This window comes from Geotrypetes seraphini, chromosome 18 (genome assembly GCF_902459505.1).
Source record: "Geotrypetes seraphini chromosome 18, aGeoSer1.1, whole genome shotgun sequence".
NCBI lineage: Eukaryota > Metazoa > Chordata > Amphibia > Gymnophiona > Dermophiidae > Geotrypetes > Geotrypetes seraphini.
The window spans coordinates 36,015,478-36,040,565 of NC_047101.1; the positions used below are offsets into that span (position 1 = coordinate 36,015,478).

The following is a 25,088-nucleotide window of genomic DNA, read 5'->3' on the forward strand; positions in this document are numbered from 1 at the left end:
CTTCTATCCAGAGCTTCTTGCCGGTGAACACAGGAACAACAGGGCAGGAGCAACAGTTCAGGATGGCGGCTGGGGCACGGGCAGTGTGTCGTGGGAAGGAATACTTGGATAGGAGACCATCGCAGGGGAGGAGACATGGGCATCCTGGGACTATCAACCAAATCTCTTCCCTGAAGAAGCCCTTTTTCTGGGAACGTCATCGCTCCTCCTAAACTTACTTGCTCCACTTCATCACTGACGCTGAAACCGTGGATTGAAGACAATGTTTTCTTTTTCTTTCCAGTTTATGAATTATTTTTTAATCTTATTCATTGTTTTGTTCTATTTCTATCATTTAAATTTTTCCAGAATTCTATTGTTGAACGGTTCCTCCTTCTGCATCTATTCCTTTCTCCACTCTCTTCTACCTTCCAAAGTATTTAGATCAATGCTGTCTTGTTAAAATATTTATTTTTATTTTTTATTTTTTTCCTTTATCTCTACTTTTCACTTCTCTATTACCCTCCAGGTACTTTAGTTAGATTGTGAGCCTTTGGGACAGTAAGGGAATTTTTTAAGTACCTTTCTTATTTATAATCTTAATATATATTTTCTGTGAACCGCTTAGAACCTAACGGATGTAGCGGTATATAAGAAATAAATTACATTACATTACATTACATTAAGCCAGGAAAATCCTAGCCTATATACTGCGCCAAAGATAGAGAATAGCCAGTCACCGGCTAATCTGCTGAGCCAGATATTCAGCGAGAGATAGCCGGCTATTTCCTGTTGAATATCGCTGGATACCCGGCTATGTGCTATTTAGCTGGCTGGGAACCATTCTCAACTGGCTAAATAGTGCTGAATATCAGGTCTATTGTACCTTCTTATCGACAAGATGGTCTATATGAATAGAATAAACTACCATTGGATCCCTGGAAGCAGGAAAACTTGAGGTTGTTCAAACATAAGTAAAGGATAGGGTTACTATATTTGGAGCCTCACAAACCTGGATGCACGGCCCTGCCCCATCCTTGCCTTGTTCCGCCTCTATCCCCACCTAGTTCTGCCTCAAGTCCCGCCCTGTTCTGCCCCAGCCCCGCCCCCTCAAAGCCTTGTCTTCTTCCCCAAACTTCAGCCATATCTGGAGGGCCTTAAGCATGCACGGATGTGTGTGACGTCATCTCCGTATACTCAGAGGCCCTCCAGATGCAGCCGGAGCTCATTGGGGCTTTCCAAGACCTGGAAAAACTGCCAGGTTTTGGAAAGTCCATCCGAGAAGACGGACAGTCCTCCATAAAAAGGACGTCTGGGTTTTCCTGGACATCTGGTAACCCTAGTAAAGGAACAACTTTTGTTTGGCCTACCATCTGCCCTGATTTACCTATGATCAGTGGTGTAGCGAGGGGAGGTGGAGAGGGTGGTTTTCCCCGGGTGCTCTCTGCCCACCCACCTCTTGAAAATCTTTGGCAGTAGCGAGCAGCATCTCAGTTGCTGCTCGTGCCAACCTCAGCTTTTCTTCTCATGTCACTTCCTGGTCATGGGACCAGAAAATGACATCAGAGGGAGAGCTGAGGAGCCAAACTCAGTCTAACAGATGCTGCTGGTTGCTTTGGAAGATTTTGAAGAGGTACACAAAGACATACACGAGGGGAAAGAGATACGTGGGTTGAGGCGTATGGTGCAGCAATGCTGGGCACCACCGCCCTGGAGGACTCTTTCCCTTGCTACACCACTGCGTTTGAACTTGGACTTATTTTTTTTTTTTTATGTTTTTGTTAGTTTGAATATATAGCCACAAAATACAGATGCAGTAGAAACCCAATTGTAATAGAAAAAAACTTCTACGATGGTCGGATATCAGTTGTCTACAGATGGAATAAAGACAAGTGCAGGTTCAATGTCGATATCAACGGAGGAAAAAGCCTCAGACAAGGGCCCTCCCACCTCCACAATGGTGGAATAGCGGTGGTAAGGCATTCACCTCATTGGCTAAAAAATCTCCTGAAATAACAAAAACTCTGCACTATTAAAAAGTTCTTAAATAGAAGTACTGAATGGTAGATAAAAAATATCTTATCACTACTTAGCTTTAAATGATCGGTACACCGACGGTGGCCAGCGTTTCATTCTACAGCTACCTCAGGGTGTAACGTCTCCGATCACAATTTAGAAATGGACGCAAAGTGCTTCAGGCATCCAAAAAAAAAACTATTTGTTAGTTTGAATGTCATTATTGTATGGTGTATGTGTACTTTTGTTCTCTAACTTGGATAAAGGCAGATTATAAATAATAATAAATATAAAGTAAGTTACCAATTCTGCAAAATGCATAATTGGACATCATACTTTCAAACATAAAACTTTAGAGCCCTTTTATTAAAGTGTGCTAGCTCCATACAGCATGAGCACACACATTCGCACATGTGTACGCACACGTACAGCGTAATTCTGTAAAACAGGCACTTGCCAGCTTTCATAGATCGACTGCTAATTCCATACACAACGTCTAGGGTTCTTCAATCGCCACAACAAAATCTTCTTGCTATTCCTTCCATCCACCGGATAGTCTACGATACAAGCCGTGAAACAATTTTCTCGGTAATGGCACCCACATTGTAGAACTTCCTCCCTTCAAATATGAGACAAGAATCTAAAGCTGCCAAATTTAAAGTAAACCTCAAAACCTTTCTTTTTAAAGATGCCTATCCTATATAATAAAACGCTAGCCGCGCATGCGCACTCAGACCTGCATGATCTGTAATCCCTGATCCGTAGGTCCGTGGCCAGAGTGCGTATGCGGCGGCTACACAAAGCGGGAGAAACAGACTCAGGATGGGAGGATGCGCCGCAGCAAAGTGCTGCAAAGGTACTGCAGGGGAAGAGACACATAGACACATATCGCTTCTACACAAACCTCCCTCCAGCGTTGCCAGTCGCAGCATGTTAAACAGGCTGCTTCGCGACTTTCTCCTGCAGTTGAGTCCCTCTGCCGTGTCACTAATGATGTCATCAATGACGCGACAGATAGACTCAACGGCAGAAGAAAGCCGCGAACCAGCCTGTTTAGCGTGCCGTGGCTGCCAACGCTGGAGGGAGGTTTGCTATTAAAGTCATCTCGCCGGGAGGGTCGCAGAGTCAGCGGGGGTTGGGCTGGGAGGGGAGAGAACCGTCTGCCTCGGGTGCTTCAGGCAGCAGCAGCGTTTACAATTCGCTGCTGTTGCGGCTTCAGGCCTTCCTCTCTGGCGGGTCCTGCCTACTTCATGAACACAGGACCCGCCAGAGAGGAATACCTGAAGCCAGTAACAGCAATGAATTGTGAATGCTGCTGTTGCCCGATGAAGTAGTTGAAGGAGGAAAGTGAGCACAGGGGAGAATGGCTTGGAGGGAAGAACAGATGGCAGGGCATGGAGGGAAGGAGGAAGGTATGCCAGACCAAGGGAAAAGGAAAGAGGAGATGGAGAGAGGCCATATGGGACAGAGAGAGAGGGGGCACACACTGGATGGAAAGAGAAGAGAGGGCAGTGAATGGAAGGGGCAACATAGAGGGTGAACAGTATTCTAGCACCCGTTAATGTAACGGGCTTAATGACTAGTGGGATATAAATCTGGATACTGATGTCAGTTCATTCAACTCCCTTTTGTTTTTTCCCCTTCCCCATTTCATTTTTTTTTTTTTAACATGAAATGATGGAACCTTTGCTGTTCTCATTTTATATCCTATGCTGACCCCCTTGTTATCTTAATTAATCCATGTTAATTCCCCATGTTTTAGATTTTTTTTTTAGACTATAGGGTCCTTTTACTAAGGTGAGTAAATGGCTAACACGCTTTAGTAAAAGGACCCCTACGTTTTTTAATATAAACCGCTTAGGATTGTTTTAAGTAGTATATTAAACCAAAATAAACTTGAAACTTATGTGCTGATTCCACATGAAAATGATTATACTAATATGTATTTGTGCACTTATGCATGTAAATGCCCTAAACTTGCCCGGCACAATTCTGGGAGTATGAGCATATCTTATATAACACCTTTTTTACAGGTGTGTGTGTTAGGTGCCATTGACTCATGTTCGAGTCCTAATGACAAGATGAATTACAGATTTTTTTTAAAAATTGATTTTGTGCTAGTTCGGTAAGTTCCTCCCGCATCATCTCTATGGTTGTTTTCAACGTGTCCTGCCATCTGGTTGCAGGTCACCCTCTTCGCCTGGTTCCTTTGATCTTCCCAAACCTGATGTTCTTCTCCAGTGTTCTCTCTCTTCTAACTGCATGATCAAAATAAGACAGTCATAACTTCATCATTTGGGCTTGGAGTGACATAGCCAGTTTGATCTCTTCTGGAATTGATTTGTTAGTTCTTCTTGTGGTCCACAGCACACATAAAAATCCTTCTCCAGCACCAAACCTCAAATGAGGCAATCTTCTTTCTGTCTTGTTTATGTAGCGTCCAGCTTTCACATCCTTAAGTGACCACTGAGAAAATGAATGAGTAGACAAGTCTCATCTTCGTTTGGAGTTTCTTCCCTGCTAGTTGCTTCTTTGTTTACGAAAGAGCCCAGGAGATTGAAATCCTTTTCAACTTCTAGTGCCTTCAAACTCAAAATCTTCATCATTTTCCATGTTCATGATCTTTGTCTTGTTTTACAGGTAGGTGAGCATATATCTAGAGTCTAGATCAGAGGTGGGCAACTCCGGTCCTTGAGGGCCGGAATCCAGTCGGGTTTCAGGATTTCCCCAATGAATATCCTGGTATCAATGTTAAAATTATATCAGCCAAAATGGGCACTCAGTTCAGCAAATATGCTATCATTAGAGATTCTCTCTGTTCACAGGATCAAATTAGAATGTTATACTGTAGAAAACCCCTGTTTCAGGCTATAGAACCTGTGTTGTGGAATGCTCTTTCTCCTGAGGGTCATGCTATTACAACTTAAGAACATAAGAACATAAGAATTTGCCTCCGCCGGGTCAGACCAGAGGTCCATCCTGCCCAGCAGTCTGCTCCCACGGCGGCCCTTCAGGTCTATCACCTGTGCTGTGGTCCCTGACTATTCCTATAACCTACCTCAACTCCTATCTGTACCCCTCAATCATTTAAGAAGGGATTTAAAACAACATTGCTCCTGATAGCATTTGACATTTATTTATTCTCTCAGGGGAGCTCAGAATGGTTTACATGAATTTATTCAGGTACTCAAGCATTTTTCCCTGTCTGTTCTAGCAGGCTCACACTCTTATCTAATGTGCCCAGGGTCACAAGGAGCAACACGGGCTTGAAAACACAACCTCAGGGTATGGAGGCTGTAGCTTTAACCACTGTGCTACACTCTGGAATTAATTGGAAAAGGTATTGGATACACTGGACAACAAAATTTTTCCAAACGTTTTGCTTCCTTATAACAAACTGGTGATTATGACAGACCCCCTTCAAAATAAACACAAATATAATTTCCCACTGACTGTATCACGTAGGAATTTTGAGAAACACAATGGTATCTTTAATTGACTATAACATGTTTTAATCCAAAAAGTTTCTAATATATTGTGATAGTTCACTGTGGCTAAAAGTGTCTTCCTGCTGATTTTCGTTTGTATTCAGTCTGGTGCATCTCGTTGCAGTGTCCAATAATAGTCATCCAGCATTGATGGATTCCAGTTGCCCTGATATCTTTTTTCCATAGTGCCAATGTCCTGGTGAAACCTTTTGCTATGTTTGTCACTGACTGCACCAAGATTTGCAGGGAAGAAGACCAAGTGTGAATGTAGAAAGTGCATCTTCAGTGACATGTTGTACTTCATGGTTTTGTATGCTCTAAGAAGTTTGTCAACCAGTTGAATATAGTTTGGTGCTCTGTAACTACCAAGAAAATTCTCAACAACATCCTTGAATGCTTTCCAGGCAATTTTCTCTGGTCCGACTAACAGATCTTCAAATCTTTTGTCATTGATGATGTGTCTGATCGGTGGACTGACTTTCTTTAATCTTGGCATCAGTTGTTCTTGGAAACATCTGTCTTAGATAAATAAAACCTTTGCCTTCCTTGATCATTGCTTTTACAAAAATTTTTATCAGTCCAAGTTTTATGTGAAGAGGAGGCAAAAATATCTTTGTCGGGTCAACAAGTGGTTCATGTACCACATTTTTATGTCTTGGAACCAAATTCTTATGGAGTGGCCTGTTCTTTTGAATATAATGCAACTCCTTAGCATGGTTGTCCCATTCACAAATAAAACAACAGTACTTAGTATATCCAAGCTGCATTCCAAGTTGCAGAGCTATTGCTTTAAGATCACCGCAGATGTTCCAGTTGTACTTTGTGTTCTGGATACGCTTTAACATCCATTCCATGTTTTCATTTGTTTCATCCATGTGCGCAACATAGCCAATAGGTATCGACAGACCTTGTAACAAAACAGCCTTGAGGCTTAACACTGATGAATCAATAAAATGATGCCACTCCTGTGGGTCATGCATACAACCCAAAGCTGTGAATAACCTTTCAGTGTCAGTGCAGATACAGAGGTTTTCATCCTGTGCAAAGAAATTTGTTAAATCATCTTGGTGGCTTCCAAAGACTGAAATTTTCAAACCTAGTGAGAGCAAACACCATCCCTGCAGTCTTGAACCCAATAATTCTGCTTTTGCTTTTGACAAACCTAAGTTCCTGACCAGGTGGTTTAATTCCGACTGTGTTATAAGACGAGGCTCACCAGATGTACATGGTTCCAAATCAGGATCAATGTCACTGTCAGTGTATTGCAGATTCTTCGTTGATTTTGTTTAAGCTTCTCGTATGAGGAAAGACTAAAAAGGTTAGGGCTCTTCAGCTTGGAAAAGATATGGCTGAGGGGAGATATGATTGAAGTCTACAAAATCCTGAGTGAAGTAGAACGGGTACAAGTGGATCGATTTTTCACTCCGTCAAAAATTACAAAGACTAGGGGACACTTGATGAAGTTACAGGGAAATACTTTTAAAACCAATAGGAGGAAATTTTTTTTCACTCAGAGAATAGTTAAGTTCTGGAACGCGTTGCCAGAGGATGTGGTAAGAGCGGATAGCTTAGTTAGTTTTAAGAAAGGTTTGGACAAGTTCCAGGAGGAATAGTCCATAGTCTGTTATTGAGAAAGACATGGGGGAAGCCATGGAATATTGCTACACGTTGGATTTTGGCCAGGTATTAGTGACCTGGATTAGCCACCGTGAGAACGGGCTACTGGGCTTGATGGACCATTAGTCTGACTCAGTAAGGCTATTCTTATTTCTCTAGTGGTTTCGGTACCAGAAGACTATCATCATGAGGCACTGGTCTCAAGGCTGAAGAAAGATTGGGGTATTCAATTGATTTCTTATTTTTACCAGAGAAACCAGATACATTTGTCAGACAGAAGTAACAATCTGTTGAGTGATCCTTCTGTTTTCGCCATATCATTGGGATAGCAAATGGCATTGACTTCTGAGTATCTCTGAGCCAAGTTCTAAGATCAACAGCACATCTTAAACAACAAATGTGAAGAGCCCATGGTTTGTGTTGATCACCAATCTTGCAACTGAAGTACAGCTCATTTGCTTTCTTAATAAGTCGAGTCATGGTGCGTCTTTGAGGCTTATGTAGCAAAATGTATCACAGCTGTTGCGACATCAGCAAGACATTTCTGCTGTCACAAATTGACCTATAGCAATTAATAATTAACTGGCTTACTAATTAAGTTACTTACATAGACAATACTATGCCTTGAAGCATCAAAATACACTCGAATTGACAATCACGTAATTAAGATTATCCCTGTATGCAAACTGCTTTATTTCAGGCAGCATCCATCAAGCTCATGTACAAACATGCTCAGGCAAGGCCAGACTGCATCATTTCCATGGATGTTATGCAACCTGCCCTGAATGTACACCTGGACCAGCAATGTATAATGTGAGCAATAGGCCTATATTAAGAATTAGGCTAAAAATTAATAGCATTAGCCTGAAAGTATAACAAGAAATTGTAAATATATGCTTTTTTGTTAAAATGATCCATGATATGTAATTTTAAACATGATTTTTGTGATCAGCAGCCAAAAATCTGTAAGATACACCCGAAAGTGTTCAAGAAGCAAAAACTTTGTTGTCCAGTGAAGGTGGATAACAGACTGTTCTAGATAATTTAGGATGATTTGATTTTATGTATTTTTTGGATTAGAATGAAAATGGCCAAGAATCCACAAAAACAGCATGGAGACTACTGAACCAAAAATACAAACAAAAACTGAAAGAAAAAAGAAAGACATACTACACAAAGCAAATAAGAGAAGGAACCCAAGGCACAAAAAAGCTATTCCAGTTACTAAAAGAACTCACAGACACCACACCCTATCTGATCAATAGCACCTCCCCCCTCCCTCAGCCACATTCTTCAAAAACAAGATCACAACTATCAGAGCCATGCACCTAGAAGAGATAACAAATCCCCCCCCAGAGAAAAAATCAGTTGCAGCAGACAGAATCTTGTCCCACTTCTCACCTATACAATGCTCAGACTTCAACAAACTGTATAATAAATAAAGCCTGTGACCTTAACCACTGTACCACATACCCAAGTACACTATTCCGCACCCTGCTCCTACAATGGATACAAACTTTACTCACAGATGGCCTTTTCCCACAAGACCTCAGCAAAATCTTCATAACTTCGATCCTAACAGACCCCAAAGGAACAACAGATCAATCATCCAACTACAGACCCATAGCCTCAATCCCACTCTACGTCAAGCTAATGGAAGGCCTCGTAGCTAAAACCCTAACCTTATACCTGGAAAACCACAACTTACTCCACCCCATACAGTCTAAACTACACTGTAGTTGATTTCAGAACCAACTACAGCACTGAGACCCTACTAGGAACACTCATGGACACTGCCAGACAACACCTCAGCACAGGCAAGAAAATGCTGATCACACAACTAGACCTCTCCGCAGCTTCCAACCTGATAGACCATGGCATCCTTCTATAAACACTAAACTCAATAGGAATCTAAGGCAAAGTACTATCATGGTTTAAAGGCTTCCTACAATCCAGAACTTACAGAGTTGAAACAAAGAAAAATCAGAACCATGGTTCAACCCCTGCAGAGTACCCCAAGAATCACCTCTGTCGCTCACACTCTTCGATCTATACATTGCTTCCCTCAGCTCATGCCTAGACAAACAAGGCCTAACCTCCTACAGATATGCAGATGATATCACCATTCTCCTCCCCTTCGACCAACCAGTGACCATCATGATAGGCACAATACACAGAACACTTGAAACAGTAGCAACATGGATGACAGAACACAAACTAAAACTTAACCCTGACAAAACAAACTTCATCCTACTAGAAAACAGCAAAACCCCAACCTTAACAAACCTAGTAATAAACTCGATCTCATACCCCATACAATCCATACTAAAACTCCTTGTAGTACTGATTGACAGAGGCTGTAACATGCAACCTTAAATCAACAAAATAATAAAAACATCATTCACAACTATGAGAAACCTAAGACAAGTTCAAAAATTATTTGACAGAAAACAATTCCAACACTTGGTACAATCTCTAATCCTAGGCCTAATAGACTACTACAACATACTATATCTCCCCTGCCCAGCAACCACAATAAAACAACTACAAACACAGCCCTAAGACTCATCTACTCGCTGAAAAAATACAACCACATCAAAGAGGCATACCATGACTCACACTGGCTCCCAATACAAGCAAGAGTATACTTCAAATTCCATTGCCTACTATTTAAAGCTATAAACGGAGACAGCCCAACCTACTGGAACAACTGACTAACTCAATCCACCTCAACCAGATACAGGAGAACCCAGACACTATTCACACACCTGCCAACCAAAAATGTCAAATGAAGAAAACTATATGACAACCAGAGCAGCAAAACTGGACAGACAACACACCATTCTGCTGTCTTCGACCACAGACTACAAAACCTTCAAAAAAGAAACAAAAACACTACTCTTCAAAAAATACATAAAAACCTTTATAACACAACCAGATCCGTCCCAAGCTTCACCTAGAATTACTATCTACTCCTTAGCAAATCAAAAATGTTCAAACTACTCCTAATATATTTCCTAATATCATGACAATTCTTATGTAATCCGCCTTATGTATTTCTTAATATCATGACAATTGTTATGTAATCCGCCTTAAACCGCAAGGTAATGGCGGAATAGAAATCACTAATGTAATGTAATGTATTTCTATATCTTGGGTATGTCTCTGTTCTAGATCAATCTTTATTATGTATGTTTTATTGGCAACCACAGAGAATTTTGGATCATACGGTATATAAATAAAATAAATAAATAAAATGCCTGCAACACAATCTTCTTTTTAAGGTCTCTCTTTCCCTTCCTTATCAGTTCCTTGCATTTGACTTGCCAATTTTTATGCTATTTCCTATTATTTTCAGTCAGATATTTCTTCCACTTTCTGAAGGATTTTCTTTTAGCTCTAATAGCTTCCTTCACCTTACTTGTTAACCACACCAGCTACCTTTTGGTCTTTAAAAAGCTATCTTTATAAAGATGCATTTGAACCTTAAATTAGATAATTTCTTTTTTTTCCTTCCTATACCTTTCCTGATGTTGTTCCGCCCTAAATGTTATTTCTTTTCTTTTTTTTTTTTTTAAACAAATGTAATTTTATCCCTGTACTCCTAATGTATTTTTTATCGTCTATAGATATGTTTTATGTCTATTGTCTAAATGATTCAATGATTTCCCCAATTTTATTTTTGTTATATGCATTGAAAATATTTGATATTGCGTGTAAATCAAAATTTCAATAAACTTGAAACTTGAAACTTCCTTTCTCCTTTTTTAATACAAGGATTATATCTGGTTCGGGCTTCCAGGATGGAATTTTTGAACAGCATTCATGCTTGATGTGAATTTTTGACCTTTGCTGTTGCTCTTCTAAGTTTCTTTTTTTACCATTCTCCTCATGTTATCAGTCTCCTTTTTAAAGTTAAATGCTATTGTATTGGATTTCCTGTATGCACTTACTATAGAGATTATAGAACACTTTAAATCACATTCTTACTACAGAGATTTACAAAACACTTTAATCATGTAGTACTTAGCTTTTCATAGCTAATCAACAACCTGGCAGGTCCTGTTTTGTGACACAGATATCGCTGCTTCAGTTTTTTCAGTTCCCCTGAAGCAGTGATGTTTGCGCTGCGAAACAGGACCTGTCAGGCTGTTGATTAAAGGGTCCATGAAAAGCTAAGTACTGCATGATTAAAGTGTCTTGTAAAAGAAGGAAAGTTGAAAGATTTAATGCATTTGGGAAAACTTTCACATTTCATGAGGACACTGGTTGGCAGATTGGATCAGAAACAATTGTTTGATGAAAAGGGCTGCTATTTCATGTAGATTTCTCAATCAGTTTTAACTCACATTAATAATATTGCCAGGGTTTTCTTGGCCTAAAATACCAGCGCCTAAGGTTGATGTCTACCAGTGTCTAAAACAATAAGTGCCCAAACTCTGCCCCTAACCACACCTACTTTTCAGTTAGGCGTAGGTAGGAGCTGGTATGTGCCTTGGTGTAGATGCCTAAATGGTGCCTACCGAGTTAGGGGCCTACCTGAAAATTAATTGTTTTAATTGGTTTTTAATGGCACTGTTCAATTAACAGCTCCAATTAAACCAATTAAAAATTAAGCTAGGCCCCTAGATCGGTTAAGCACACCCATCTAGGCATCTAACGGCTGGTGTTTTTTATAAAATCAGGGCCATATTGTAAAAGTCTGCCCAGCACTGGCCTTACTTTCCAGCTCCTAGAGTTGCAATCTATGCATCGTTAACATTTTGTTTAGATCAGTGTCTCACAAACTTTGCAAAGCTGCAGAGCACTAAACGTGGTGGCCAGGGCTCGAGGCCTCTGAGCATGTGCAGCTGTTGACATGATGATGTTACACGCATGCATGATGTCATAATGTTGACGTCTGAAAAATGCACAAAGGCCCTCTAGACGTCAATAGGGGTGCTGGAAGTGGCACAGAGAGAAGGAGAAGTGCTGGTGCCAGCTGACTGCCTACAGGACGTGCTTCTCGCTGCGAGAGGCACGTCCAGTAGGCAGTCAGCTGGCGCCGGTGCTTCTCTTACTTGCAGCACACCTGGAATCTCAGGCAAAACACTAGCATGCCACAGCACACAGTTTGTGATACACTGGTTTAGATTATATGCTCTTTCTGGTTCATTATTATGGACATTTTTAAAATTCCATCACTGTTTTGTCTCCACCCTTAGTAGGGCATTCCAGGCATCCACAGCTCTCTCCTTGAAAAATTACTTCCTGATGTTACTTTAAGTTGACCCCCTTCCCCTCTCTGCAATCTCAAATCATGTCCTCTAGTTCTACCACTTCCGTGTCTCTGGAAAATTAAGTTGATGATCCTATTACCTGTTTGCAGTATTATATGTTTAGAATGAGTGCAATGAGCACATTAAATTTATTCTGTATGAACCAAGCTTTGTAAATACATTTCTGTGTAATGCTCCTCCCTCTGTGATTCAAAATCCCATTTTAATTTTCACAATATTACTGTAAAATTACACTTAAGCCTCAGAAGCATCATACTTTCAGTGTATGCAATGGTGGATCCTCCTCCACTGCTATAACTCTGTTAGTCAGTGCAGCTCAAGAAGGCTCTGTCTTGGGACCTCTCCTTTTCTCCATCTATACCCAGGGCTTCTTCGAGGGCTCCTAGCCACACAAGTATACTGGGTCCCCCTGGCCCTGCCCATGCCCCACCCCCATTTATCTGTTTTCTTATTTACTTCTTTATTTCCACTTGTATTTCTTTCTTTTTTGTTTTTTTGTTTTATTCAAAACAAACAAATATTAGCATACCAGTGCACAGTTTTTCTTCTATGCAACCCACAAACATCTCTGAACAAATCCCCCTTCCTTCTCTTCCCACCTACTTACACAGGACTTTAACTCTGAATCCTTTCCATCTAATATAATAAAACTCTTACCCACGCATGCGCAGTTGAAACGGCATGATCCCTGCCACCGTGATTTGTGCTTCCGTGCCGTGTTCCATTTGCGGCACGTGTGCGGCGATGGAGCCTGTGGCGGTTTGATTTGCAGTGGTAAGAGTAGCATTGCCATTGCTGATGTCGCTTCCAGCTTAGGGCAGGGAGGGAGGCTTCAACTTGCTGCTCCTGCTTGCTTCGGGCCTTCCTCGCTGCCGGGTCCTGCTCCTGCCTTCGCGCAAAAAGAAAGTAGGTGGGAACCGGCAGCGACGAAGGACCGAAGCAAGCAAGAGCAACGAGCTGTGAATGCTGCGCTGCCGACGGCTGTGTGAGACCCGGGAGGAGAAGGAAGGGGGGGATGAGAAACGCTACTGATGGATGGCTTACTACAGGACAGAGAGAGCAGGGAAGGGGTGCTGCTGGACAAGGGAGGGATAAAAGGAAGGGAAAAGGGCTACTGCAGGACAGGGAGAATGGAATGAGTGCTGCTGGATAGGAGGGAAGTAAAAGGAAGGGAGAAGGGCAACTGCAGGACAGGGGGAGCAGGCAAGAGGTGTTGCTGCACAAGGAGGTGGGAGGGGGGAGAGGGAAAGGGAGCCAGGGAGCAAACTTGCTATGCTTTGGGGGAGGGGTGTGCTGGGGGGCAGGCAGAAATCTTGGTTTGCTCTCGGGGGGAGGGAGACAGAAGGGGGCCACGGAGAGAGACAAAAAGAAAGGCAGGCAGGAATGGCACCACAGAGAGAGACAGGCAGGCAGGCAGGGGGCCATGGAGAGAGACAAACAGAAAGAATGACAGACAGGGGGCCAGAGAGACAGACAGACAGCCAGCGGCCAAGGAGAGAGAGAGACAAAGAAAAAAAGACAGACAGATAGACAGTGGCCAAGGAGAGAGAGAGAAAGAAAAAAAGACAGACAGATAGCGGCCAAGGAGAGAGAGACGAAGAAAAAAAGACAGACAGCGGCCATGGAGAGAGAGAGAGACAAAGAAAAAAAGACAGACAGCGACCAAGGAGAGAGAGAGACAAAGACAAAAAAACACAGACAGTGGCCAAGGAGAGAGAGAGAAAGAAAATTAAAAAAAACCAGACAGACAGCGGCCAAGGAGAGAGAGAGAGAGAAAAAAAAAGACAGACAGCTCACACGGTACGTTTTCATTAAATTTTGTGATCTGTTACGTCTACATATCTATTCTAACACCTGTTAATCTAACGGGCCTAAACACTAGTACATATATAAAAGTGTTCAAATATACTGTAAAGCAATAATACTATCCCTTCCATCTTTCCCTTTAACCCCATTGGTATGGCATCTCTCTACTCTCCTCTTCTTCCCTTTCCTCTCCCATACCCTCATGGTCTGGCATTTTACTCTCTCCTCTCCCTTCCCCCCACTTCATCAGCATCAGCCCCCTTTCTTTCCCTCCAATCCAATTCCATCCAGTATCCTTCCCCCTTATGTCTCTCTTCCTTTTCCCTGCACACCAATTCCACTAGCATCTGCTCCCATTCTTCTCCCTCCAACCCAATTCCATCCAGTATCCTTCTCCCTTATGTCTCTCTCCCCTTTCCCTTCCCCCCACTTCCATCAGTATCTTCCCCCTTTCTCTCCCTCCAACCCAATTCCATCAAGTATCCTTCCCCCTTATGTCTCTCTCCCCTTTCCCTGCACAACAATTCCATCAGCATCTGCCCCCTTTCTCTCCCTCCAACCCAATTCCATTGAGTATCCTTCCCCCTTATGTCTCTCTCCCCTTTCCCTGCACACCAATTCCATCAGCATCTTCCCCCTTTCTCTCCCTCCAACCCAATTCCCTCCAGTATCCTTCCCCCTTATGTCTCTCTCCTCTTTCCCTGCACACCAATTCTATCAGCATCAGCCTCCTTTCTCTCCCTCCACCACCCTTCCCACATGGTAACGGCGACACCCCCCTCCATGGCAATGGCAACAGTTCCCCTAGCATCAACAAGAAAACACAGCCCTCCTCCCGGCATTGACAGATGGCAACACGGCCTCCCCCAGCATCAACAGCAATACGGCCAGCTCTGCTCCAGGAAGGCCCTTGCGATGACTGTGTCTGCTGGGAAAATTAAGTGATATTGGAGGGAGATGGACCAGCAGACACAGTCATCGCGGGTCCTTCCTGGAGCAGAGTCGCCCTCATTGCCGTTGATGCTGGGCGTAGGCTGCATTGCCGTCCATCGATGCTGGGGGTGGGGGAGGGCCGGTGTTGTTGTCATTGATACCGGGGGGGCCCATTGCTGTTTGAAAAAAAAAAAAAAAATTGGCAAAGTAAGTCACTCTTCAGCAGGCCCCCCTGACTATTTCGGGCCCTAAACACGTGCCTACTGGGCCTACCTATTAATCCAGCCCTTTCTATACCCACTCCCTTGGTGCATTGATCTCCTCCCATGGTTTTCAGTATTACCTCTATGCTGATGACTCCCAGATCTACTTCTCCACCCCAGATATCTTCATAAGAATCCAGGCCTGGTTGTTTCATCGACATCTAAAACTGAATATGGCTAAGACTGAGCTTCTTATCTTTCTACCTAAACCCACCTTCTCCCTCCCCATTCTCTATTTTCTGTGGACAACACTCTCCTCTTCCCTGTCTTGTCAGCTTGCAACCTTGGGGGTCATCTTTGACTCCTCTCTCTCCTTCTTCACGCAGATACAACAAATTACTAAAGCCTTTCACTTCTTCCTCTATAATATTACCAAAATCAGACCTATTCCACACTTGACACTTTTGTTTCGTTTCATATCATCGAAACAAAAAGTGACAAGAAAAGTGTGGAATAATTTGTAAGTTTCATGGCTCTATATTGTTCTCTTCTTGGTTGGGCTGGGAACTTTTCAGTGGCCCCTCGTAATCATTTTTGTATGTGGATAAGTTAGTTCCCTTACTTTTGTAGAGGAGACACTGTCTAAACAGAAGCAGAAACTTTAGATCACATGTTCACTTGCAGTTGAAATTGCTACCCAAAAAGGATGCTTTATAGCCTTGACTGTAAACCTACTTACTGGATTCTTTTTCTTTTTTTCTTTCTCTTTGCTTGGTTTTCTGTTGCTCACAAAATAATGCAGAGTCCCATACTCCATCAAGGCAGCAAAAACAAAAATAAAACAAACGGAGACAAACAGGTCCATTGCAGTCACGTAGGAGACCTTGGGGAGAGATTTACGAGCAATGGTACTGAGTGTGGTCATTGTCAGTACAGTTGTAATGCCTGGAAAGAAAAAAGGATTGAAACAGTCAGAATAACAGTTTAAGAAGAGGCATCATTTATTCCATAAATATTACACCACAGATCCACTTTACAACAACCAAATTAAATCATGTCATGGGATACCAAGGTAAGGGACGTACTAATGCCCCTGTACAAGTTGCTGGTGAGGCCCCACTTGGAATACTGTGTTCAGTTTTGGAGGCCGTATCTTACTAAGGATGTAGGAAGGCTAGAAGTGGTCCAGAGGAAGATGACAAAAATGATATCAGGTTTGTGCTGAGAGACGTATGAGAAGAGGTTCAAATATCTAGATATTGTGATGTGCAAGGTGTGCCTGCTAGGACTGTCCCTAGTATAAAGCAAATTGCCAGAGCAGATGGTTCCCAAGCTGTTCAGCTAAAACCCCAGTGTAACCTTTTGCCTGACATTACTCCTGTAGCCAGCAGAGGGAGTCCTAATGCCAGATTGCAGGTTTCCCTTTCCCCACTTAATCTGGGAAGGAGAAACAGGATATCCGGCACACCTGAGCGTTTGGGGCGTGGTTCTCAGCTATTTGAGGCTTGTGCGGTTAAGACAGAACTCACAGGAATGGAGCAGGGACAATGACAAAACTCATGGGGATGGGATGGGGAAATTGAGTTCCTGCAGGGACAGAGAAAAATTTTTTCTTATGCCATTCTCTACATTGCACCACTCTAGAAATCAAAATGTAGTAAAAGTGAGCCATTGTGACATCACTGATGAGGTTGGCTGTTAGGTATTGGTGGAATGATGCATTATGATGTCACACTACCAGCTCTGGTTATCAGAGATTGAAACTTTTCATACTATTTATTTATGCAATTTTCTATACTGTTCTCCCAAGTAGAGAATGACACAGGGACAAATTTTTCCCCATCCCTGTGGGAATTCATTTTCCAGTCCCATCCCGGCGAGTTCTTTTCCTGTTCCTGCCCCACCCCGGCAAGCTCGGTCCTCATCTTCACAAGGCTCAAACACTTTAAAATCATAAGTGTTCGAGGCTTGTTAAGGCAGAGCTTACAAGAATGGGACAGGGACAGAGACAAAACTCACAGGGATGGGACGGAAATATTGAGATCCCAATGGGACGGGGACTTATTTGTCCACGTGTCAGTCTCTAGATTCTTACAAAAGAAAAGAAGCACCAAATGTGCTACATTACAGATGCCCCTATACTATCCTCAAGCTACAAAATATTTTTAACCCTACCAAACTTGATTTACTTTTCAGCAAACAAACCCTCTTAAACTGGGTGTCATACTGTATACATTTTGCTAAAATACCTCACAATATATCAGTTTAGAGGAAAAGTTGTATTCATGGATGATGTCCAGGACATATGCATAAAACTGGCCCCTGGTCCACACTTTCATCAAATACTGTTGTCTGGATACTTTGTCAAGATGATGGACCTTGGTGTGACTCACATGGGTTGTCTTAAGCTCTTATGTTCTTTAGATAGGTGCTCAGCAATGAATAGCTTACCCAAAGATGTTCTGGCCGGAACAGCATCTTTATTAATCCAGAAGGACACCCAGGACAAGACAACAATGAGTGTACATGGAATGTACGTCTGAATCGTGAAATATCCCATCCTCCTGCTCAGATCAAAGTACACCGCCATTACCACATAATCCCCTGGATTTAAAAAAAAAAAATAAAGACATATTTTGAATGGAACACTCAGCTGATATCAGTTCAAACATTATTAATAAAACTAACAGAATGCTTGTCAAGAACGACAGGGATCAACAAGTCAGTTATTTAAAAGTGCAATACACAGTAATAATAAGTAGCCAGAAACTCTTCATTTTGTGTCATTTCCTGTGTTCTTTGAAATGTATGTTTTAGTCATTTTTGTTTGGCCAAATTTTCATCACAGAAGCAAAGTCATTGAGTGCACACTCTATTGAAAGAAGGCACACTGGGGGGGGGGGAATTCTATTGATGTCACCTATAAAATTGACACCACAGAAATCTAGGCCTTAAACTGAAGAACCGGTCCTGGAAATGAAGCAGATGAGAGCATCCCAAGAAGAGGAAGGACCAAAGCTTGAGATCCCAAAAATTACTGGATCCGTGACTGCTAGGAGGCTTAAGGTAGTAGTAGTTGGCGATTCCCTTCTAGGGGGTACAGAAGCGTCCATCTGCAGACCAGACATGATGTCACGAGGTATGCTGTCTACCTGGTGCCAAAATCCAAGATGTTATGGAGAGGTTGCCGAGACTCATCAAACCTGATGACTACTATCCGATGCTGCTCATCCACATTGGAACTAACAATATTGCCAGGTATCTCTGCAAACATGTCAAAAGTGACTTTGAGGCTCTGGGAGAGAAGGTAAAGCAATCAGGTGCGCAGATGGTATTCTCGTCCATCCTAAACTAAACTAAACTAAATCTTGGGTTTATATACCGCGCCATCTCCACATTTGTGGAGCTCGGCACGGTTTACAGGAATTGTAATGAGAAAGGAACTCCAAGGAAGGGTTGGGTAAAGATCGGAGAAGGAAGAGTGTTAGCGGGATAGGATGTCAGAAGAGGAGGGAGTGTTAGGTATTTGAGAAAAGCCAGGTTTTCAGATATTTACGGAAGGGTTGGAGAGCACTCAGGTTCCTCCCTGTCGAAGGTAAAGGACAGGGCAGAGAAGCTTGCATCCTGGAGAAGAATGTGTGGATACGTGGATGGTGTCATCAAGAGCGTTTTGGCTTCCTGGATCATGGGATGATTTTCCAAGGGCTGCTGAGCAGGGATGGTGTGCATCTATCAAAGAGGGGAAGAAATGTCTTTGCCGGCAGGCTGGCTAATCTATTGAAGAGGGCTTTAAGCTAGAAGTGATGGGGCAGGGTGATCAAAGCTCCCGGGTAAGTAAAGCCCTCATGTAAGTAAATCACTGAATACCTCTACATGAATGGGAAAAGGGGGCAATGTCTGGAAAGCAGTATATTGTATACTAATGATTGAAGTATGGGAAACAAGATTCTGGATCCAGAAGCTGTGACAGAAGAAGAAGGGTTGGATATAGTGGCGATCACGGAGACGTGGTTCACGGAGAACCATGAATGGGATGTAGTTATACTGGGGTATAATCTGTTTAGGAAAGACAGTAGGAAGAAAAGTAGGGGGAGTAGTGTTATATGTTAGAGATCATGTTAAAGCCACACAATTGCAGGATCTGCAGGGCAAGGAAAAGGCATTGTGGATCAATTTGGAAAGAGGGAATGGTGAATATATTTACATTGGTGTGATATACAGGCCTCCTTCACAGATGGAAGAAGTAGATAGAGATTTAATAGTAGACATTCAGAATATATCTAAAAAAGGGGAAGTCTTACTAATAGGTGATTTTAACATGTTGGATGTTGATTGAGGTATCCCTATTTCGGGGTTTTCTAGAAGTAGGGAGATTCTGGATTCTCTACAAGGAGAACTGTTCCAGCAGTTGATAATGGAACCCACGTGGGCTGGGATCATACTGGACTTAGTGCTTACAAACGAGGAAAGTATTTTGCTGCCCTATATTTCAGGCACCTATTGCGGCCCTAGGGAGACACCTAAGGCTGTCTAATAATAATAATAATAATAATAACAGTTTATATATCACAGGACCGTGAAGTTCTATGCGGTTTACAATCCCCCCCTCTCATGCTCACCTTCATCACCTCATTGCTTGTAATTATGATCAATTGTAAGTTCTTGTTAAATTTTGTTTATCTGTTGTGAAAACTCCCCTCCTCATGCTCACCTCAATATCTACATTACTTGTAAATCTAGTTTATTGTAATTTCTTATTAAACTTTGTTTAATTGATGTGAACCGCCTAGAACTCCCTGGGTATGGCGGTATACAAGAATAAAGTTATTATTATTATTAATAAGTAAAACAACTTTGTATCCACAGAAAGGTAGTATATAAAGTCCCATCCCCTTAATGAGAATATTTTACCACTTTTCAAAAGCATTTATCAGCGGGTTTTATCCCACTGTGCTGTGTTTGCATATTCATAAATCGGGACTTCAAAAAAAAAAAAATCAAACCAGCTTTTTTGCTCTCACTTTTACCTTGCGGTCAGGATTTGCTTTCTGATATGGCTCCCAAACGTCCGGAAGGTGAATTACAGGTGCTTCAAGTTCTGTCCCATACAGGAACCTAATCCTATTTTCCCAATAGGATCCATTGTTCACTTTCCACAGTTTTGAAGCGTGTACTGCTGGAACCTAACCTCTATTTTCCCATAGACTCAACGTTTCATTATTCACGATTTTGTGAACCATACTACCGCAAATAATGAGAATGGACTCATACCACATATATTTCTTACATTAACACACGTGTGCACATGATTCTGTTCTTTCTTATTTCAACTGGAGTTCTTTTTTTTATTTTTTTTTTAGTTATTTTGTAAATTGCTGTGACCTTTAATCAGAAATAGCGGTATAGCGAATCTTTTAAATAAATATAAGCATATACGTAGACAAACTAAAACCCTCAGACGTTTACTTGTATTGGCTATTTTGTCTTCTAAGGTAAATCGAACACAACATTTTCTGTTTTCTTCTAAGCCAAATAAACAGGCACTAATGTGTACAAAGAATTCCTGATCTGAAATCTCAATGTCTTCTTCAAGGGTAACCGCTGTAGAACATTAGCAATCCCATCCATCATGTGGTTCTAATATCTAGAGAATCAATTCTTAATGAGGTTAGCATAGTAAACAGTATTCTATTTGAAGCTGATTTTTCCCATCAGTATCTAATTACTACCTGCAATTACCTATTGACAGTAAATTTGGAATCACATCCAAAGTTTATCTGCCTGTGATTATTTGAAAAACCTTATGTTTATCTTATAAAGCAAAACAGGCACTAAGGGATATAATATTCACTGCTGTTTTCAAGATTAAGACCCATACATTTTAAAATGTAGATTTGCTAGAAATGTAATAAATAAAGGATGCAGATATTAAGAACATAAGAACATAAGAAGTTGCCTCCACTGGGTCAGACCAGAGGTCCATAACGCCCAGCGGTCCGCTCCCGCGGTGGCCCACCAGGTCCGTGACCTGTGAAGTGGTCCCTGACTATTTCTATAACCTACCTTTACTTCTATCTGTACCCCTCAATCCCCTTATCCTTTAGGAACCTATCTAAACCTTCCTTGAACTCCTGTAGCGTGCTCTGGCCTATCACAACCTCCGGAAGCGCGTTCCATGTGTCCACCACCCCTTTTACATAGTTTGTCGTCATCAGCGAATAGTGTTATTTTACCTTGAAGCCCTTGAGTCAGATCCCCTATGAATATGTTGAAAAGGAGTGGACCCAGGACCGAGCCCTGCGGCACTCCACTGGTCACCTCTGATGTTTTAGAGAGGGTACCATTAACCACCACCCTCTGAAGTCTGCCACTCAGCCAATCATTGACCCATGCAGTTAGTGTCTCTCCTAACCCCATCGATTCCATCTTACTTAGCAGCCTGCGGTGTGGGACACTGTCAAAAGCTTTACTGAAGTCCAGGTACACGACGTCCAAAGACTCTCCCAAGTCCAACTTTCTTGTTACCCAGTCAAAGAAGCTGATGAGATTGGATTGGCAGGACCTACCCTTGGTGAATCCATGCTGACTGGGATCCCGAAGATTCCCTTCATTCAAGATCGTGTCCAATTTGCTTTTAATTAGTGTTTCCATGAGTTTTCACACTATTGATGTGAGACTCACCGGTCTATAATTCGCAGCCTCTGCCCTGCAACCCTTTTTATGCAGGGGAACGACATTAGATAATTGCCAGTCCAGGGGAACTTTCTCCTTACTTAGGGAGAGATTGAATAGCTCAGCCAATGGTTTCGCCAGGACATCGCTCAATTCTCTGAGCACTCTTGGGTGCAAATTGTCTGGTCCCATGGCTTTGTTCACCTTGAGCCTTGCCAGTTTACTGTAAACTTCACCTGGTGTGAACTCAAAATTCTGAAACGGGTCTTCTGTGCTTTGTGTTGCCTTCAACTGGGGACCGTGTCCCGGTGCCTCACAGGTGAAGACTGAGCAGAAGTATTCATTCAGTAGCTCGGCTTTATCGGAATCTGCTTCCACGTAACTTCCGTCCGGTCTTCTAAGGCGTACTATCCCGCCTGTGTTCCTTTTTCTGTCACTAATATACCTGAAGAAGGATTTGCCCCCCTTTTTAATGTTTTTTGCCAGAATTTCTTCCACTCGAAGTTTTGCCTCCCTAACTGCCATTTTGACCGCTATAGACCTGGTCCTATATTCTACTTTTGCCTCTCTTTTCTCCGTGCGCTTGTAGGAGAGAAACGCTTTTTTCTTCTCCTTAATGAGGTGCGAGATCTCTGCGGTGAACCATTGGGGTTTATTGTTTCTTTGTCGTTTATTTACTGATTTTATGAAGCGGCTAGTTGCTTCATGTATGATTGATTTCAGTGTTAACCACTTAGCTTCTACATCATCGGTCTCCGTTTGGTCCTGCAGCGTCTGATGGACGAAATCTCCCATGCGTGCGAAGTCTGTGCCCCGGAAATTGAGTATCTTTGTTTTCGTGTTTGATCTAGGGACGCCTTTCCTAAGGTTGAACCATACTATGTTGTGGTCGCTGGAGGCTAGCGTATCTCCTACTGAGACCTCTGAGACGCTTTCCCCGTTGATGAGTACCTGGTCAAGGATTGCCTGGGCCCTAGTGGGCTCCGTTACCATTTGTTTGAGACGTGCTCCCTTTATGGAGGTTAAGAGCCTCCTGCTACCGCAAGTTGTCGCTGAAAATGAGTTCCAGTCTGCATCATGCTTAACTTTAGGCCAACTTTATAGAATCGGGGCCTCAGAGTTTATCAGTAGTTACCCGTGTTCTATGTCTCAGTAGTGTGGTTACACCTGCACTATCATCTGACACATGGTCCATGGTATGAGGTGTCTGCCCTGTGAAGTAGATGCAGTACAGATTCTCTGTTTTTACCACACTTAAGGTTTAGTAAATGCAAAAGCTAACTTCACTTTAGTAAACAGTCTGCTGAAGATTCTCTTCTGCACTACTTAAGTCAACAGTTCTTCAAACTTCTAAAATATAATTATCCATGATTAGGCAGATGGCCCTCGTTAAAATGCATTCATTCCCAACAAGGGTTGTTATCATTTTTACAGCAAATTATAATTTTGTCTGAAGTAGGCAACTTACTGCATACATCACAGGGCTCATCTCAGAACAGATACAAGAAAATAATTTCACAAAATCAGTCTCGGGTTAAAAATTAAACTGTGATCATGACTTCTTTATAATCTGATTACAAAAAAAAATCCAGTTCTCCAACCGTTAGCATTGTCACTGCAACTATCTGAAAATATACAAATTTTTGAAAGAAATTATTAGTGCTTTTACAATTATTTCAACTTTCCTACAACTATTTCTAAGCTAAGCATGGATTAAATTGGATTCTCCTGTAGGAAAATGTTAAGCTCTATTTTTAGAATTCAGTATGTAGGAAGTGCAGTAAATTCAATCATGATTTCTTTAAATAACTGGTTCTTTGTGGATCTTAAGATCCTTTAGCAAAATACCCCGCCTAGCATAGCAGCTGAGCATAGGGTGGCATAAAGGAGTATCCAAGTAGTTGTAACCAGAGCTCATATTCCACTGAAGTGTTAGGTGCCATCGACTCGTATTCGAGTCCTAGCAACTTGATGAATTACAGATCCAAAAAGAAATCAATTGTGTGCTAGTCCAGAAAGGTCCTCCAGTGTCATCCCCATGGATGTTTTTCAACATGTCCATCCATCTGATTGCTGTCACCCTCTTTGCCTGGTTCCTTCAGAAATCTTCCCACTGATAAACCCTGCAAAAGTCACTTCACCCACTATTATATCAAGTACAAATGTAGGAACTCATTTATTAACCTGTCTTATCTTGTTAATGCACGTTATGGGGTTCATAATAAAAAAAAAAGTCTAAAAAGTGTCCTAAATGGCTACTTGGACGATCAAAAAGCCTGATCGTCCAAGTACCCATAATCAAAGCTGGTTTTAGAAGTATCAAAAACCAGCTTAGGCCTTTCCCTGCTTCTAAATGCACAGAGAGAAAAGAGGCATGTTTAGAGGAGGGGAAAGGGCGGGTGGTAGGCGGGAGGTGGGCCGACCTACACCTAGGCAGGTTGCCTAGTCGGCACTTATACCTTTTTGACTTAGACGAAGTCAAACCAGGTCTAAGTGCCGAAAAAGGGGCCGCTGAGCTGATGGCCGCTGGTGCGATCAGTTCAGTGGCCCGGCAACCTACCCACCCACCCACTGCAACCATCGTGGCAGGAGAGATGCCTCATCTCCCCTACCGCGATGCGATCACCCCTCTACCCGAACTGCCGTGACCCGCGGCAGGAGAGATGCACAATCTCTTCTGCCGCAGGTTGTGGCTGTTCGGGTAGAGGAGTGATCGCATCGCGGCACGGGAGATGGCCAATCTCTCCTGCCGCGATACATCACCCCCCCGACAATATCAGGGCAAGAGGGAGCCTAAGCCCTCCTGCCCCGCGGCACCCCCGACGATATCGGGGCGAGAGGGAGCACAAGCCCTCTTGCCCCGGCGATCGTGCCCCCCCCCCCGCCGAGTACGATCAGGCCAGGAGGGAGCCCAAGCCCTCCTTGCCCCGGCGACCTCCTACCCCCCACCCCCACTACAATACGGGCAGGAGGGATCCCAGGCCCTCCTGCCCTTGACACAATCCCCCTCCCCCTAATGATCGCCTCCCATGAACCCCTGATCGGCCCCCCCCCGATTGGCCCAACCCAACCCGGCCCATGTGCCTATGGCCCCA

General features: G+C 42.7%; 1 protein-coding gene across 3 annotated transcripts in view; it reads right to left on the minus strand.

The window, feature by feature from the left end:
- GABRG2 (gamma-aminobutyric acid type A receptor subunit gamma2) overlaps positions 1-25,088 on the minus strand; it is a 224,204-nt gene that overhangs the window by 10,159 nt on the left and 188,957 nt on the right. For all 3 annotated transcript variants that reach the window (XM_033927639.1, XM_033927641.1, XM_033927640.1), the window contains exons 7-8: positions 17,773-17,925; positions 16,061-16,266 (exon numbers count right to left, since the gene is read on the minus strand). In XM_033927639.1, the coding sequence (XP_033783530.1) occupies positions 16,061-16,266; positions 17,773-17,925 (359 nt within the window). The remainder of the gene's footprint in view (positions 1-16,060; positions 16,267-17,772; positions 17,926-25,088) is intronic.